General features: G+C 39.0%; 1 protein-coding gene, 1 long non-coding RNA gene and 1 pseudogene across 5 annotated transcripts; 1 reads left to right on the plus strand and 2 right to left on the minus strand.

Annotated features, from left to right (window-relative positions):
• Window positions 1–3,122: 3,122 nt before the first annotated feature.
• On the plus strand, window positions 3,123–8,527 carry LOC143881673 (uncharacterized). 4 transcript variants are annotated; one of them, XR_013251981.1, is made up of 6 exons: window positions 3,123–3,239; window positions 3,521–3,638; window positions 3,728–6,905; window positions 7,384–7,567; window positions 7,658–7,769; window positions 8,277–8,527. It is a non-coding gene; the product is annotated as an uncharacterized LOC143881673 (long non-coding RNA). The 4 variants fall into 4 exon arrangements; XR_013251982.1 differs by having other exon boundaries at window positions 3,728–5,047; window positions 6,720–7,567; XR_013251983.1 differs by having other exon boundaries at window positions 3,728–3,800; window positions 6,720–7,567.
• LOC143881672 (cell division control protein 2 homolog A-like) lies at window positions 3,830–4,961 on the minus strand (annotated as a pseudogene).
• Window positions 8,528–10,294: 1,767 nt separating the features above from the next.
• LOC143881674 (putative xyloglucan endotransglucosylase/hydrolase protein 27) lies at window positions 10,295–13,006 on the minus strand. The gene is made up of 4 exons (XM_077384908.1): window positions 12,718–13,006; window positions 12,516–12,616; window positions 11,736–11,944; window positions 10,295–10,981 (listed from the first exon to the last, which is right to left on the minus strand). The coding sequence occupies exons 1-4, from the start codon at window positions 12,893–12,895 to the stop codon at window positions 10,474–10,476; spliced, it is 996 nt and encodes a 331-aa protein (XP_077241023.1). The 5' UTR covers window positions 12,896–13,006; the 3' UTR covers window positions 10,295–10,473.
• Between the last annotated feature and the right edge of the window lie 5,907 nt (window positions 13,007–18,913).

Here is an 18,913-nt window from a genome sequence, read left to right on the forward strand (position 1 = left end):
AGAGTGGCTCTTGCTTGGAGATTTCTCGCCGCTTTTGATGAAATAGAGGATTTAATCATGGGATCATCTATTGTGTTTAATCATGTCAGAAGGTCGGCTAATGAGATGGCGGATTTACTTGCTCGGAGGGGGGTTTCTACCGAATTGCTAGAGTAGTTTGATTATCTGCCGCATTGAGGATTATGCGCATATCTGTATTTTCTCTCTCTTTCTTTTGATTTTATATCTTGTATTCTTGGGGTGGCTCATCTCGGGCTCCCATTTTTATCTTATACAATCTTGCCATTTCAAAAAAAAAAAAAAACCTCTTTTCTCTTCGAAGAATAGTTTTTCTCGTGGGTGATAAATCGCTCTCAGAATACAAGACACCCGCACGTCCAGTTGGGGGCTAATCTCGGATCTTATCATTGAGGCCCAATTAAACACACAACAACCAGCTATGTATATTGCTTAATTGGAATTGTACTTAAATGTTTTAGACATGGCTGGGCCGTGAACCGCCCTTCTTCAACTTCATTATGGTTTCATCTAGGTCTGGGCTTAATATGCAGAAACGAACCTTAACACTTCACAAAAATCTCTACAGGGTACAACAGTGAGAAAAAAGAAAAAGAAAAAGAAGAAAGAAAAAGTTTCGATGGAACAACAAGAAAGAGAGAGGCCCATGTTCATCGGGCCCAATCTAGGCTTTTAGCGAAATGACCAAAATACCCCTAATTGGGAAGAGATTTTCCAAATAATTGTTTGCGATTTGTGGTGGTCGGATGCAACTACCATTGATCTATTTTTGAAGACCAACAGACCATCTTTTGCCATTTTAGGATTTGTTTTAAGGGTGTCAGTAGGGATTGGATCCACCTATGTTTTGGGAAAGTATAAATTCGTATTTTTGGAAAAGTACTGTCTGCATAGGATGATCAAATCCGTCCATTAGGACCCTCTGATGTATAAAGGTTTCCATAATGTTCAGTCCCTCTGTAAATCGAAGGATTAGGATCATCCTATGAAAATGATTTTTGGGGCACAACCTATATAGATTGTCGCCCAACAAATATACAGATTGGATCATATACTATGGAGTGTGCTGTACAGTCAATTTTGAAAAATGCGGGATCATACGCCCACACATCCTATAAAATCTCCTGTTTTACAAGTTTTCTTTCTTTTTATAATACTATAATATCCCTTTGAATTGCAGGAAACCAATCAACAAAAAACTGAAGAAAAAAACAAACATCCATCACAAAGTGTCGCAGAGTCCCATGTCACTCTTTCCATTTCTAGCTTTTCTATGTAACTCTATTGAATACGGTGGCTATTGGTGCAGCACGGATTGGGTTAGGTCGGGTTGAGGCCAACTTGAACCCAAACCGAGGAACCACTTACTCAACCCGAACCTGACTCGACCCGTCCCGACTCAACCTGAGTTCCGACTCGATGAGGTTCAACGTGATCCAACCCAAGGAACCCTTTTTCCCAACCTGACCCAGACCCAATCCGAGTTTTTAAGCTTACTGAAATTTTTTTTAAAAAAGGAAATGGTATCATCACATCCATATTTTGATATTTTCACAAACCATCATGTCTTTTAGTATTTAAAGGGCCATCAAAAGGTTATTACATTTCCTGAAAAGTGATCACAATCCAATTAAAGAAGGAAAGACACCTTGGTTTGTGCAAATATCAAAATATCGTTGTGCTGATAAAATTTTCCACAAAAAATGATAAAAAAAAAAAAAAAAAAAGTCGGGTTTCACTCGGGTCAGGTTGCCCAAGGCGTCAACCTGAACCCGACCCAAACTCAACTCGGGTTGAGAACACCCCACCTAAACCCGACTCAAAAGACACCCAACCCGACCTAACCTTTTTCGGGTTGAACCCGACCCGAGTTGCACCCTAACGGTGGGTGAATCAAGCAAGGAGATTTCCATCCGAAATGTAAGAGGTTGTTTTTATATGGTGAAAGCACGTATAGTCTAGTATTTTTCAAAATGTATTGTACCAAAATGTATTGTACGGTGTACACCATAGGATGATCCAAACCATACATTTCATGTGGCAAAACGTAAATAGGTTGTGCCCCAAAATTCATCTCCATAGGATGATCCCAACCAGTGCGATCTATATATGTTTCCAAAATAAGCGGTTCCTCTATAGATCGGATGGCTAGTAATAACCTATGGAAATGATTTTTGGGGAACAAACCCATTTACAACGTGGCTCATAAAATGGACGGTTTGGATCATCATATCTCGAAATGTAGGCCTCATGTCCCATCCTGCATAGGTTAAATCATCCCCCAACGTTTTTTTGCTTGAGGATAAATTTATCCCCTATAACGTTTTCAGTGCCTTTAAAATTTAACGAAGGAGGGGGGTGATTTTATCCGTGGTGATATTATTTCCCTTTTTTACTCACATACGTGTAGACCTGGCAAACGCGACCCGTGCCCGCGGGTCGACCCAACCCGCCCGCAAATTTGCGGGCACAGGTCTGAGTTTTAGTGACCCGTCAAAACTAACCCGTGGGTGACCCAACCCGCAAAAACACAGGTCGGGTCGGGTCGGGTCCACCCGCGGGCACCGGCTGGTCACTTGGCTTTTTTAAGGGTGGTGATTTTGTTATGCTAATCTAGTTAGATGTCTTTTTTTTCTAATGCAAAAGATGATGATTTTGTCATGCTAATCTATTTTTTAAGGGTTTGATGCCTGAATAGGTTATGGCTAGCACCATAGGTTGATCCTAACCCTCTGATTTGAATGTTAGAGGGTTGATCACTTGATCTTAACCCTCTATAGATCGGAGGGTTAGGATCAACCTATTGAAATGATTTTCGGGGCAACACCTATTTAGCCTGTGGGCCATCTAATGGACGGTTTGGATCATCCCACGGTGCTGGCCATACCGCCCTCATCAAAATCCAGTGATAACATTTCCCAAAATAAACAACTGTTTGAATTTGCGGGTGACCCGCAAGTTGACCGGGCCCACCCGCAGGCCACCTAAATTCTGACCCGCACCGTGTGACCCGCACCCGCATCACCCGCGGGTTGACCCGGCCCGACCCACCCGTTTGCCAGGTCTACATACGTGCCTCATGAATAGTAAAAACCCCATCGATAGATAGATAGATTTCTCAATGTTCACACATTTTTCTTGTATAACGAGTTCGAAACAAGGTTTTATGTCACCTAACCCTAACAAGATCATGTGCTCGGATTCGGAAATCACAATATTGTGTGAGAGTTTTTTTGTTTTGTTTTCACCTATCAAATTCGAATCAGATTTTTCCTCGTTTGTTGCTTTATTTTTCCTCATTTATTCTTTTGATGCTTTCCTAGGTCCTGTGTGTGCGTGTGTGTGTGTTTTTTTTTTGTTTTTTTGAAGCATTGTTAAAATGAGAAAAAAAGGGAGAAATGTATGAGCTTCTAATCTTTCTTTTCTTTTTTTACATCAATCGCGGTGTTTATTAGAGTTGCATTACTCTCTACATTTACTTAATTATGCTGTTTGTTTCCAGGAGAAGTCCAAGAGGAATACTTATCTCCCAAGGGCATGGTGAGAGTTTTCTCTGCAGCTTCTGATTACTTCTTTGTATCAATCAGAACTATTGAGTGTCTTATGCCTCCTATTTCTAGGTACGCTTCAAGATTCTGGATTTTCATTACAATCCGTTTTGGAGCTCGGCCTTGGTATACCTTTAATGAAGTGCCTTATTGGTTTACAGGAAAAATTGTGTGTTCTCCTTTGCTGTTATGCATGGAAAAAGTTACCGTGTTATGATGAAAAGGGGGAAGATGGTTTGTTTCCTTTTTCTTCTTTTTTTTTCTTTTTTTGAAGACATGAAAGAGAGTCATTTTCAAGCAATCTTAAAGTAGCAAACCCAACCACCAATTCCCACAAGAACCAGATCAAGACAGGAAAAAAAAAAGAACACACAAAAATCACATCACCTTTCAGACATATTCAAACCCATGAGCTGCTTCTCATCCATGTACTCCGCCAAGATCCCTCAAGTATTCGTGCTTAAGTGCGTTCTTGGCCGTAATTCTTCTACTTGGTTTCAAGCAAAGCATTTTAGAAAGAAGATCAAGATTTGGGACGACAGTTGCCAAAGCCTTAGGAGGCCACTTGGGAAAGGCGGACTTAAAATCGGGTTAGGAAGTCACCCCTAGACAAGTTTCTTCATTTGGTGTACCCAAAATTCTGAAAATCATAAACAACTGATAAATCTTGGAATCCCCTGGAAACAGTGGTTGCTGGCTAACCATTTCAGCAAAAACACAGCCAACTGGCCAGACATCAATTCGAGTGGAATAATGCCGGGATCCAAGGAGGATTTCAGGTGCTCTGTACTATAGCGTTACCACCTCATGAGTAAATGTCTGAACTGGAATACCAAATGCCCTGGCCAGCCCAAAGTCTGCAAGCTTCAATGCGTTTGTGCGGCGATCTATCAGCAAATTCTGAGGCTTCAAATCTCGGTGAATGAGAATGGCAGTAAGCGATACCACGAAGAATCTGATACAGAAATGTTTTTATTATTATTCTGGATCCTAGGCAAATTCTGGACAAGAATCCATGTGCTTCTTCAAGTCCAGGTCCAAATACTCAAAAACCAAATACAAGCGTTTATCACCGTGCACCACATCTTGCAACCTGACTTAACAACAACAACAAAAACATCTTGCAACCTGACTATGTTGCCATGCTACATCTCCTTCAAGAGAGAGAGAGATCTCTAATCGCCGTGCTTGGCACTCCCTCATCCTCCTGCTCCGGGCAGATCTTCTTCAATGCAATTGTCTCATTTGTCACGCGATCACGAGCCTTGTAGACAACACCATAACTCCCTTCTCCAATCTTCTCAACTTTCTCATATTGGCTCCACCAAGAGCACATACCTTTGCTTGGGCGGCTTTGCGTCAAAGGATTCAAACGGTGGATTTCCTTCGAAGGAGGGAGATTCTCATTGTAGAGCATTTCTCTCTATGCATTGAGGCAGGAGAAACTGTGAAACATTTACTTATGCACTGCAAAGTTGCAGGTAAGTATGGACTAAACTTCTAAACAGATTTGATATTTGTGGGGATTTCCCAGAAAAGCTTATTGATCTATTTCAGGGTTGGTCTCTAGTTCCATGGAGGAAAAAAGTAAAAATCTTATGGAATGTCTCTTTCTTAGCCATCATTTAGGTACTTTGGAAAGAAAGGAATGCTAGAGTTTTTAAATGGATCTCTAAAAGCTCTGCTTTCCTATTTATCAAAGTAATCGTGTTGACGATTTCATAGGTGAAAGCTATCCCTTGCTTGAATTTTGTATCTGCCTATGATCTTTGGCAGGTTGGAGAGAAGTGTGTTTCTATTCAGAGAATAAGCAAAAAGTTGCTCAAGAGTGGGCTCTCCCACAATTGGGTTATGTCAAGTTTAATTATGATGGATCTAGCTTGGGAAACCCCGGTCTGGCTAGGATTGGCAGAGTTCTTAGAAATGAGTTTGGGGAGGGCTGCAGGCCACATTGATGTAGCGGATGCTACGGAGGCCGAGGTACGAGCTGTCCACCAAGTTCTTAAAATTTTGGTGTGGGATCGGGTGGAAAACGTGGTAGTTGAAGGGGATTCCTTGAACGTTATAAGGTGGCACAATGTATCATAGAAACACCCCCGGAGGTTCGATAGACTCTTCGATGAAATATTTGATTAGAAGGCTTCTCTTTCTATGGAATTTCAATATGTTCGTCGCTCTACCAACAAGGTGTCGATAGCCTAGCTAGAGAAGGAGTTTCTAAAGAAGTCTTCGCTTTGTTTGATTCTCTCCCTCCATGATTTCTTTCTCTCGTTGTAGATTTATCCATCTTTTTGTTGTCTTTTTAATTGTACTCAACCACCTCGGTCCTTTTATATAATGAAATTTGCTGTCATTGAAAAAACAACAACAACAAATCAGAAACCTTGAAAATCCAGGGCTTAGGGAAGATGGTTTGTTTTCAGGTTTGTCAAAGTAAGGCTTTATTCCTTCAACTATTTCTGGTTTAACACCTTTTGTCATAGTATGCTTATGTGATGCTTAATGTCAAGCTCCTGTACTTTCATGATTAGCTATATAATCAATTGCGTAATGTATTTTCCTTTATTTCATGATTTTCTTCTCCCCTAACTCTTCACATTATTAGAGTCTAACTGTTTTTTGAGTGCTATCTGTTTTCTTTGGGAACTTCAGAATTTATGTTGTGAAGGAAGCGAACTAGTTGAGTTCCAAACCCGTGACAAGCTGGTGTCTTTTGGTTATTTTGCGAGAGAGGAAAAAAAATATTTATATGTACAGTGGCATCCCACCAGTAATAGAAAAATAAAACCTAACATTGCCAATCAGCTATAATAGTGGAATAACGTGTAGCTGCTATCCACTTTTCTCGCTGTTTCTCAACATCAATTCTTCATATTTTGTGGTTATGCTTAATGTATGCTTGATTGTTCCCGCAAGTGGCCAGTACAATGTCTCACCGAGTAGTTGCTCTTACCTAGTCTTTCAGCATTTCTTGATACAATGGCTGCAAAACACACAATAATCTTAACCATGCATAAGAGGGCTCTAGAAGTGCTTGTCTTCTCCCTTGAAATTTCTGTATCGACCTTTACTTACGTTTATTTATGAGACATTTGTAGATAGCATGCTGAATAAGCATCCTTTAAAAATCAACCCTTATGGGTACTTTGGCAGGGGAATCAGTGGATCACATATTCATACTTTGCAGACTGGCTCAGGAGTTGTGGAGTAGAATATTGGGTAGGTTTGGAATGGCTTGGGTGTTCCCATCAAAACTACTTGACATCTTGGATTGTTGGTCGACGGTGCCAAAGCTGTGAAGCAATCAATGGATTTCCCTCTTCTTCTTTTTTTTGATTGGTAAGCTGGGGTTAGGCAGACCCCTACCAGATATATTAATAATAATGGGTTTCCCTCTTGTTCGATTGTTGGAGATTAATCCTGTTCAATCGATGGACATGTAAGAAGAATACCAGTATTGGGCATCTTTCTACCTGTAATTCTATTCATTGTATCCGTGCGGATCCTCTTTCTCTCATGGAGTTGACGTGTGCGATCTTTTAGATTGTACATTATGATTAGTTGAGTTTCCTTATTGTTCTTGCTAGTTGGATCAATGTCAATCTAGGATTCTTTGTTCTTGTTTTGACTTATCAAAAACTTCTACAATGTGTGAAGTTTTGTTTTAATGCCTGGAAGGTGATGTTTGTGATATAGTAAGAGGGGAAGACCTTAGTATATTTTGGTTCCAAACAATATTTCAGTCAGGCTCTGATGATTGATGGGTGAATTGTTTTATGTTGCAATGCCAACTGTTTCATGTTGATGGTGTGAACAGGGTTGTATGTTGATGGTGTGGAGTGTGGACTGGTTGTCGTTAGACCGCTTTGTGAGGAACTAAAAAGAAAAAGTTGGACTTGAGGCTTTCTGGTCGGGATTGTCAGTAGTGCGGTGTATATGCTTACATTTTGACACATTACGCTTCTGTCCTCATTTTCTGAAACTTTCAACCAGTGACTCAGGCACAGTTTTTTTTGTTCTTCACATATGCTTTACGCAATTATGCCTTCTTTTTTTACCATAAAAAAATTACGCCTTCTTTTTGTGTGCAGAACTCGTTCGCTTCCTGAATGTTATCAATCTTTACAAATTGATCTAGGAGCAGGCCCATCTTTGCCATAAATTGCTAAACGCAAATCGAGATGTGTAACTGTATCTTTACAGGTGGATCCTTGGTGCTCGCATTTATCTTGCACTAGTTTCAGTGTATTTTATCCACTTGAACCCTATTATTGGCATCAAAGCAAATTTCTGAAGGACACTTAACTTTGCCAACATGACATGATGTGCAACAATTCACTTAGAGAGAGAACATATGTTGATGCTTTTTTGTTTGTTTGGAATTTCATCATTTCTGCTTATTTGACACTAGTTCTTTCTCACCCTTGACCATTCAAAATAATAATAATAATAATTCTTTGTCATCCTTGCAATGTGAAAGATGTTTGAGTCTTCCTATTTTAGATTCACTGTGGATAAATGGATCACTAGGCATTTAGTGCAGATGGAATTTATCTTCCCGTTTGAATATTTTTGTGTAGCTTCATGTCATGTTGATTATTCATCAGTCATCGGATGACTTGGATTGTTGGTCAATCATGTCTGTTTACCTTGTCATTAGGTCTCTGCCACTTCTCCATGTTGGTTAATCTATATTTCCTTCAATTGCAGGGAAGTCAGTTCTTTATCAACGTAATTGAATGAATGGAGGCAAAATTTCAGTAATGTGGTGAAGGTTGGATACTAAAAAGTACTACAATTCCAAGAAATCTCCGATTTAATTATTTATCATGCTGTGGACATATTTATTGTTGTTTAGAACATAAATTGAATTCATAGTTATTCACTTGGGATTTGCTAGGGTCCATCGCAAAAGGCATTTCACGGCTGGTCTGTCACATATCAGACCAGCCACCTCGTGAGTGGAGACAAAAGCTGTTGTCTCCATTCACGAGGTGGCTGGTTTGAAATGCGACAGACCAGCTGCGAAATGCCTTTTGCGATGGACCCTAGCAATTACCTCTTCACTTTAATGTCTTTGTATTCTTTAATGTTATGCACGGGCTGACAGTCAACATATGTAATCTTTTATATATCATGAAAAATAAGTTGCTTTGATCATTTCCAATTACCATGTTCTTCAGCATGGAATCACATGTTCATGTTGACATAACCCATATAGAACTAGCAACAAATGGGTTTGAATTATTTAAATCCCTTGCTCTTTTCAACAAGTCTAACTTCTGTAGTCCATATCTGAGATAAAGATTGATCAAGAGAAGAAAACTGAAGACTATTCATAAGATTGCAACAACTCTGACTAAAATAGTATTCTTTGCCTCTTGAGTCCGAGACATGCTTCTATTCTAGACTTCTAGTTAGGACCCCATTAGCAAGAGTGAGAAAAGAGAGCAAATTTTGATCAGCCTACGAGAAGATGTATTCGGCCATTTACGTATCAGTAACTACTGATATGGATTGATTAGTAAACTCCCGTAAGATCCAAATCTTCCTTGGGAAACCCATTTCTGTATGCATGTTGCAAAAATTATTTGATAAAAGGTTCTGCAAGTGGAAATTTCTCTTCGAAATGGAGGGCAAAGGTCGATTTCATTGCCTGGAGTGTAAACCATGCCATGTTCCTGCCGTCACTACATGACACTATCTGGGGTATCAATTAGATTTGTGTTAAGTTGCCTACTAAATGTTTCAAAAGGAAATGCTACCATGAGAAACCCGTAGTATGAAAATTCGGAAACAAGCCATGTGTCAACATGACCATGAGTTATGTTTGTAACATATCGACCTTTTTACATGAATCCTTCAAAATAGATCTCTTTTTATCTGTTTTTCTATTAGTACCACCATACCTTTAGGGGAGTGATAAATCGACTCCCCATATGTCTTTCTCTCTCCTCTAGGTTAGAGAGAGAAAGAGGAGAGATAGACACATGGGGAGTCAATTTATCCATTTGGGGAGTCGATTTATAACCGCCCTAACTTTATATTCATGTTTTGAGTTTTACCCATCATAGTAATTAGTTTCTTAAATAAAAATAAAACTTTATATCTACTAAATTTGTTGAAATTTTTAATATATTACTTGTCATAAATGTAAAAATTTAAAATTTGAGAATTGATTAAAATATTATTACAAGTGTCCAAATCCAAACACTCATAATAACTCTTTGCATGCTGCAGATTGCACCAGACACAATTCCACATGACACTAAACCAGTGTTCATCATTTTGTGGGGCCTTCTGTATTATTGAGTTCATTTACCTATTTACTTTCAAGAATCCAACTTGATTATATAAAGCGAGCCTTGTGACCTCATTTTTTAAAAAAAATTGAAATTATGAAGATCTCCTGTCTCTACAAAATCCAATTTTCTATTTATCTTTTTCTCTCTCCCCACATGCATGCCATCTCACTACTCCACATAAAATAAAACCCCGACAACCTCATCCTCTCTCAAGTTCCAACTGCCCCTCATCACCTCCACCACCACTAACTTCATCCATATCCCGTCAAGTCTAATCAAAGGCCTATATCCTGCCACCCATCTCCACAACAGAATCAAGAAAGCCTCTCTCTAACAGTCTCACCCCTGCATTAAAGAATCCATGGCATGTGTAGAAACATGGCCCTAGCAAAGTGTCAATTATACGAGGAAAAGAAACATCACTGGACAAGGAACGAATTATTATACCCACATAAAAGTCTATATACCTAATACATGTGTACATCACCAACCAACAATTTATCTACACACCACACCACCTCAACAAAATATAAAAATAGAAAAAAAAAATCAAAATAAATAACAAAAGTCCATGTGGATATAGTGAAATCACAGATTAAACCTCAGAGGGTGGCCTCTGCTCCCCGGCCGGGACTCCGGTGGTGCCGCTTTCCATGGTGGCGGTGACCGCCAAATTTCACTGTGCCGGTGCCTTGGAACTGTTCAGCTTCATGTGGGTCGATGACACATTCGGGTTGGGGCGTGGGGTAACGGGCGCGATCATAACAGTACGTATATGTCATGTATTTCTTCCTGAATTTCTCCATCTTTGATCTTTGATCTGGTGATATTTCGGCGCTTTTGGATAAGGAATTGATGGCTTGGATGTCACCATTGTCACATTTTGGAGACTGTTCTAGGGGATCGACGGCACAGCCGTGCAGGACAAGATTGGAAAATTCAGCAATGTAAGGGGCATATTTGTAATTGACCTTATATCGACCACCTGAAGTGGCCCAATTGGAACCATCCCATATTGTGGCATACAATGACATGGGCTTAGAGGGGAAGTCACCACCCATTGCTTCTGTTCTTATGATTTCTCTAATGGGGATATCATCAACATAAAATCTGCAAAAAATAAAAAAGAACAAAAGTCAGTGAATTGCATTAATAGATGGGAAAAATCACCTCTTAATTTGTGAGATAAGAAGAAGAAAAGGGTATGTTGCAGCATCAAACAGAGGCAATTCTCTAAAGATGGAAGCTATAGCTACCTCTGTTTACCATTGAAACCAAAAAATTGGAAACTGACATTTTTAACAGAAATCGAAGTAATCTAACTCCTAACTAAACAGAGCTATTACTTCTGTATACATTCAACAGTAAAGTGTAGAGGAAAAAAACAACAGTTACAAATAGTATTTAATACTTGTATTTAGAATCCATCAATAGGATAAACCAAAGGGTAGAGGGAAAAAAAATACATTTCTGAATATTACTTCTTAACTTTGTAAGCTAAATTCTTCCAAAGGACAAAAAGAAAGCTCTGATTTCGGACAAAAAATCCAATAAAATATTAAAAAGGAGAACCCATTTATTTATTTAAAAGACCACAAAAGGTTTTCTTCTTTATTCTCTGAAATAATAAGCATTGACAAGAAAGGAAAAAGCATAGCTGTAGCCTGTAGTTGAGATATATAATAAAAAATAGAGCTAAACTTTGGTTGAAATCAAAGAAACAATCTATTTCTACTTAAGAGGGATATTTTTTTTCAAAGAGCCCCAAAACCATGCAAATCATTTCTCCAAATAAAAAAACAGAAAATGGAAAAAAAAAAAAAAAAAAAAATTCAAAAGAGCCTAATTCGTTTATAAATCTTACATGATCTGATTATCAGTCCAGAGGATGCTGTACTTATGAAAATCTTCAGAAGGGTCAAACCATAGGCCATATCTCTCTTCCCTTCCAATCCCAATACTGCCGTTGCCATAAACATTCGTTTGTATCCGCCATTCCTTCCCTCGAATATTCCCCAAAAATTCAAAATCTAATTCGTCGTGAGTCTTTTCAAATATATCACCATTAGACATCTGTGTGAAAAAAAAAGGGACATGGAATTGTATTACTAACCCAAAACGGTTTGCAACGTGCATGATTGATTTTCTTAGAGTAAAGATAGGCCTCTTGACCCACTTCGAGGGAAGGGTCAGTACTCCTTCGAGTGCAAAGACACAATTTCGAGTTTTGAACATGGTTTAAAATTTGGTCTGGAACAATCAGCGGATATATTTCAGTTTCAGCCAAGACCGAAACAAATTAAATACACATTGAACTGTTTTTTTTACAAGATTTAGCTGAATTTCAACCGAAATTTCGTTTTCATGCCTATTTACAAGATTCCCACCGAAATTTTAGATATTTCTACCAAAATTTTAAAAATACCGAATTTTTCCAGGGAATTTTACAAGATTTCAGCTGAGATTTCTTCCAAAACCAAAATATTTCGATTTCGGTGGTGACCAAAACGAAAATTTAAAACCTTAGTTTGGAATTCTTCATTAAGCTAACAAGTGGAATTCGAAAGATGTTATGATAAGAATGGAAATAAGTAAATAAAGATTTGGGTTAGTAAAAGATTGAGTATAAAAACTATTGGCTCACATAAAAGGCAACAACGACCCCGGCCGTGTAATCTGCTGGTAATTTTATTGAAGCACTAAAGAATCCATGAAGGTAAAGGTCTTGAGAGACAAATCCAGCACCTGGGTATTAAAAGAAACTCAATAAAATTAATTGAAATGCAAGAAAGAAGCAAAGAGGATGAAGGGAAAACAAGAAAGACGGGTAGAAATAAAGAAAGAACCTGTTTTTTCATCAAGGGAGATATGAACTGTTTCTCCATCTCTATGAAGCATGAGATTGCTGTCACCAAAGAGTTGGGTATAACCCTCTTCAAAAGATAAAACTGGCATGTTTTGAGGAATTGCAGATGAAAGAACAAAGGTTGCAAAAACCATTAGAAATCTCAAATAACCCATCATTTTTTCTTGTTTCTTTCTTCAACTTTTCTTCTGGACTTTTCTCAAGTCTTCTGTTATCCTTTTCTTCTGTTGAAGTAGAGCTCGAATCTATAGAGTCAGGCGAAGGCCTTTTAATTGGTGGAGACAGTGTTTTTTAATATTAATACCAAAAATTAAATGAAAATTAATTGTTTAGCAAATAATAATTAAGAAAATTAAGAAAATCGGAGAAGAAATGGGGAAGCTAGTAGAAGTGCCGATTTAGGTAACGGCCCCGCACACCGTTCCTTTTTGGCTTTTGCTAGTGGAGAGTCATATCAACAACCCCTACTCTATCTTTAAATTACCAACCGTACCCTACAAAATTGAAATTGAATGGCCTGCAACTCGAGCCGGGTTTTACCCGACCCGCATCGACCCGACCCGACCCGAAAATAGCCTGGGTTGGGTTCAGGTTTCATGGGTTTCGGGTCGAGCCGGGTTGAGCATTCAAAAGCCCGCATGAATCTCGGGTCGAGCCGGATTTGAAGGGGCCCGACCCGAGTTACATAAGTTATAGTATGTACCATCTTCGAAATGGCTTTTGCTATGGACGCTAGCAAACCTATAGAAATTTAGAGAAAAAAATGAAAAGCAAATTAAGATGATTTAATTCAATATTTGATTGATATATACACTAAGCTTTACTCACTGTTTTACACTTTGTAAATTATCTTTATACAGCTGTTACAATACTCAACGTGCTATCAACATGCAATAAAGAAACGTAAAAAAGTAGGGCCATTATCAAAATATATAATAGTGTTGATATCAGTGAGGTTCATCTGAATGGCTGGCCTACTTGAACTCACAATGTAACGACTAGGAGGAAAGTTGAGTTGGGTCCTACAGGCAGAATAGGGATAGGGCGAGAGCTTGTACGTGAGATCAAGACCGTTGATCTTGTAGAGCATCAAGAGATAGCCAAAATGATATTGGTCTCATCCATAAATGACTTTCCACACGTAATCGAACCTGAGACCTAAAGGTTGAGAAACAATGCGTCAACCGTTGAGCTACGATCAAGATCATAGGATCATCCCATCAATGTGAGCTTTATGATCATCTAATCAATGAGCTTAATGAATCAGTGGCCTGTGATAATCCGATCAGTGTGAGCTGAGCTTTATAGGGCCTAGGATCATCTGATCAATATGAATCTCAGTCACATAAAGAGTGGGAGAAGTGTTGCCCAATTACTGTCTTTAACTAGGGACATAAAAGTCTGACTTTCTGTTAAGCATTTTTAACGGCAACAACGGGAATGGACAAGGTGGCAGCCTTGGGCCCGGAAAACAGGCAGCAAATTAATCGCCGAGTACGCGTGGATCCAAAATGGGCCCGAGACAAGACATGGAAGGGAATATTTGCTAGCGTCCGTGACTGAGCTGCTCCGCCACGTCAGCATAAAGTAGCCGTTGGGGGTCGAGATGGTCCCTACTGTCGGGGCCAGAAGAGGCTGAGTTCGGGCTTGTAGCATAATTTATGGGCCGGGCCGTAATTACTGCGGAGTTAACGCCGTTAATCTTGCGGTCAATGCCGTTAAAGTGGAAAAAAGGGAACAATCTCAAACGTCGGTCCAAGACTGCGTCGTTTCGTTTCTCATTTCAGGGAGAAAGAGTGGGGCCCGCGGTTTGGAACCATGGTTTTATACTTTTATACTGTATTTTGATTTTAATTTTAATTTTGCAACTCCGACTGGGAATCTGTTTGCTTTGGAGCATGAGAACTGATTATGAGTCGAAAACTGATTATTGGACTCAAAATTATGTTTAATTTTGGAGATTTTATACTACGAAACCTGACGTGAAGAGCTTGGGCGGTGTCCCTTTATATTTTTTTTGGTGGGTAAGCTGAGATCGAACCTCTCACCTCAAGGTGGAAGGCCGGGCTTTACCATTGAGCTAGAGACTCAATCCCTACGGCCCTTGATATTTGATCCAACAGCAGAAAAGCATACATCTGCGGTTGGATCAAATATCAAGGGTGGTACTTTTATAGTACTACCTACACCTAACTTCACAGTTGGGCACCGTATAATTTCAATAATCAGTCATTAGTTTTGGATTCACAATCGGTTCTCAAAATCCATAACAAACAGAGTCTAAATTTGGGTATTTCCCAACATGTCGGTTTATTTTATTTGATTTGCTTTTAACACAAACTGACAGTGGTCTCATGTCTAATGTAAGAGTTAGTTTTCATTGTTTACTCAAAAAAGCACTGTAGAAAATTTTTAAGAATCCAGGTGAATAACGAGAAACACTTTTATATTGGTTAGAAAGAATGTGAATCGCATGAGTAAAACTTGATTTGGTATAGTTGGGGGCATTTTAGGAAAGAAAAATATATTTACTTAATCATGGCTTGCAGGTGTTGTATTTTATCTAGGGGTGTCAATGGAGCAAGACATGTCCCTTTTTTCTTTTTCTTTTTATTTTCTCTTTTTTGTAAATTGTGGGATTTTATTAGAAAGACCATGGACAAGGCGGTCGAGGAATCATAACATACAGAGACGTAAAGAAAAATCTATACAGATGCTCAAGGCTGTAAAAAATTGAATAACTCTAGCGACGGTCTAGATGCTTCTTCCTGAGCTAGACGGTCCACCTCTCCGTTTGCCAATCTTCAAAGGTGGGGTGAACTAGCTTCTATCCAACCAACTTATTACATTGAGCCAATCTCCCTCAACGATAAGGTTGTCAAGGTCTCTACCTATCAATAATTTAGTACTCTCAAGAATAGCTCTAACTTCTGCCTCATTAGAGTCCTTAATTCTTATCAGCCCCGAGAAGGCCCACTCCCACTTAGTTGCTCCATTTTCTGACGTGTGGGATCACCCATTTACACCAATTAATATGGGATGGGGCTATCGCTTTACACCTCATGTTTTGATTTGGTGGGTGCTCCATTTCCACAAACTCATGCATAAGATGGGTCCCACCTATTTTACACCATATTATTATGGAATGGGACCCGGCATTTTGTGACCATTCCTAGCATGGGTGGGGCCCAAGATTTTATATTGGATGCGGTCCACCATCTTAACCCAAACCTATGCATAGGGTGGGGCTACTATTTTACACCCATGCTGTGCATGGGCCATGAATGCCAATAATCATATAAGGGGAACAATTTTGTTATACCCTTTGATGCAAAATATTAGTCCATCTCATTGAGCTGTCAAATATGGTCCATAAATATATGCAAAATATTCGTTAGGAAAAGCAGAGAGAGAGAGAGAGAGAGAGAGGGCGATGGGTGATTGTCAACATTAACCAGTGGAGAAAAGCTGAAAACGAGAGGCAACTCCAGAAGTCCAAAGGGTCATTTCCGTAAACTGGTGCTGTTGGATAAGAGAAGGTTCTCTACCAATCAGACTGCCAGCTTAGCTACACGTGGCCCTTCCACGTCAGACTAATTGGGGAAATAGGATTCCGTGTGGGTCCCACACGTAAAGATCAGGAGAGGCGTGATTTGCGTGAACCGATGATTACACGGTTACATGTATTTTTCGGTGGTGCCCCTTTTCTTCAGTTTTCTATGATTTTTTTTTAGAGCTAATTATTTCATGCCTTTAAAAAAGGAAAAATCAGGAGAAAAAGGAGAACCCACAAACTAGATTTTCTGGGCTTATCTATTTTTGTTTGGGACCCACCAACTAGATTTTCGGTGCTGCCTTGAGAAAGGAGAAATCATCATCCAACACACATGGTGGGTAGGGGTGGCAATGGTTCGGTCTCGGTTCGGTTCGACCCCCAAACCGAACCGAAATTTGAATCGGTTTGGTTTTACCAAACTAAAACCGAACCAAAACCGAATTTTCGGTTCGGTTCCACCAATTTTGCCACCCCTTACTCATAATAATTAGAAATATTCGGTTTCAGTTCGGTTTGATTCCCAAACCGAACAAAACCGAAATTTGAATCGGTTTAGTTTAACCAAACCGAAACCGAATTTTCGGTTCGGTTCCGGTTCAGTTCGGCCAATTTTGCCACCTGTAGAATTGGTAGAGAATATTTCCAAGATTAAAATAGCAGCCATATCAGAAAAATAAAAATAAAATACAAATTAGTTAAGAGATTTGCTAGCAACCATAGAGTAAGGCATTTTGCAGGCCGACTGTTGCATTAGAGAGCCACCTCTGATGATTAGATGAATAAGACAAAATTTCTTGAAAAGTGAGCATATGTGGCTGCTCTCTCATGCAACATCGGTCTGCGATGGTCATACTCCATAGTTTAAAATAGCAACCATGTCATAAAATATAAAATAAAAAAGGAATTGGTATGGAATACCTATATACAAGGTTTAAAATTTCAGTTTCGGTACCGGTTTTAGACCCTGAAATTTCAAATTTTCGACCGAAATCTGGTACCAAACCCTAATTCAATATTAAATTTTGGTGAAATATTAAATTAATATTTAAAAAATAGATTTTTTGGGTCAAATTTCGGAAAAACCGAAATTTTGGCCGAAATAAATGACCGTTTCGGTTTTGGGTGATTTCGGTGTCGGTCTCCCCCGTCGAAATTTAAAGCCATGCCTCTATAGAAGGTGCAGACCGAAATTTCTGATTTCGGTCGAAATTTAAAACCATGCCTATATAGAAGGTGCTATTTATATTTTTATTCTTATATGTATAGAGAAGACAAGAGAAGAGTCTGATGACGATAGATGTTTTTCGCTTTTTTTCCAAAAGTTAAGTTTGCATCACGATAAGTGTTTTTTGCTTTTTTTTCACAAGTGCGTAGAGAAGCTTTTTTGAACTTTAATTTTAGGATAAGTTGGCGAGAAACACCAATTTACGGAAATACCCCTTTGGACTTTGGCAGTGCTCTTTTTGTTTGTGCGCAAGCTTCTTCTAGATTTTGCAAAATGGCCTGCAAATCCAAATTAGCTGAAAAAGTTATTAGATCAGATATAGGAGGATCTAACCATTGGATCATTATAGAGGTAGATTAGGAAGTTATTTTAGTTACATATCTTGAATATTCAAGTAGTTATATGCAGTTAATTAGAGCATGTTTATCCTGTTAACTACTTGTAAAACCCTCTATAAATATATGCAAATGGCACCTAAGGATCGTATTGTATTTTCTCCACATTTTCATATCTGTTTCATCTATAATTCAATTGATTAATGAGGATTCAAATTTTAGTTACTCGCACTTTAGTCTTGCCCCGGCCTGCCTTGATTTGATGATCCTAGACCATTGAGTCCGCCAAGAAAAGCTAAACTATTTATTTTTGTAGGCCATAATCTTACGGACGAGATGTCAGTTTGGCATAGGATCAAAACCGATCCGCCGGGTCTGCGGTCCCAATTTTAACTCAGCGTAGCAAAAGTTTTTCAATGTGTATATATATATATATATGAGGAAAGTGTCTCTAGTCTCTCCCCTAGATAAGCTTATCTACTCCTCCCTTTAAAAAAACACAGTGGGCCCACGCTGTTTGGATGATCCAAAGCATTCATTTGATAGGTCCTAACATAGATAGGGTGTGCCCAAAAAATCAGCACCAAAGAGTCATCCTAGAACTTCGTTTTGTGGGGCCTTGTGGTACCCAGAATGGACACATATAAACGTCCACGTTTATATGCGTCCATTTTGGACACGATGTGCCCCACAAAATGAAGTTCTAGGATGACCCTTTGGTGCTGATTTTTTGGGCACACCCTATCTATGTTAGGACCTATCAAATGAATGCTTTGGATCATCCAAACAGCGTGGGCCCACTGTGTTTTTTTAAAGGGAGGAGTAGATAAGCTTATCTAAGGGAGAGACTAGAGACACTTTCCTCTATATATATATATATATATATATGGGAAAGGTGTGTGTACTCGGTCGAGTAGATAAGCTTATCTACTCGGTCGGGTTAAAAACAGTAGGGGCCCACATTTTTGGGGTGATCCAAACCATTCATTTGAAAGGCCCTTACCTAGATAGGGTGTCTACAAAAAATCAGCCCCATAGGATCATCCTAACCCATGCAACA

This window comes from Tasmannia lanceolata, unplaced genomic scaffold, assembly GCF_043159265.1.
Source record: "Tasmannia lanceolata isolate RefF3 unplaced genomic scaffold, GAP_Taslan_0.1 ptg000007l, whole genome shotgun sequence".
Taxonomy (NCBI): Eukaryota; Viridiplantae; Streptophyta; class Magnoliopsida; order Canellales; family Winteraceae; genus Tasmannia; species Tasmannia lanceolata.

Coding starts and splice junctions, on each gene's coding strand:
- LOC143881674 (XM_077384908.1), bottom strand. CDS start 12,895: ATGATGGGTTATTTGAGATTTCTAATGGTTTTTGCAACCTTTGTTCTT. Junction 11,945..12,515: donor GGGTCGTTGTTGCCTTTTAT/GTGAGCCAATAG, acceptor TTTTTCACACAG/ATGTCTAATGGTGATATATT. Junction 10,982..11,735: donor TGGACTGATAATCAGATCAT/GTAAGATTTATA, acceptor TATTTTTTGCAG/ATTTTATGTTGATGATATCC.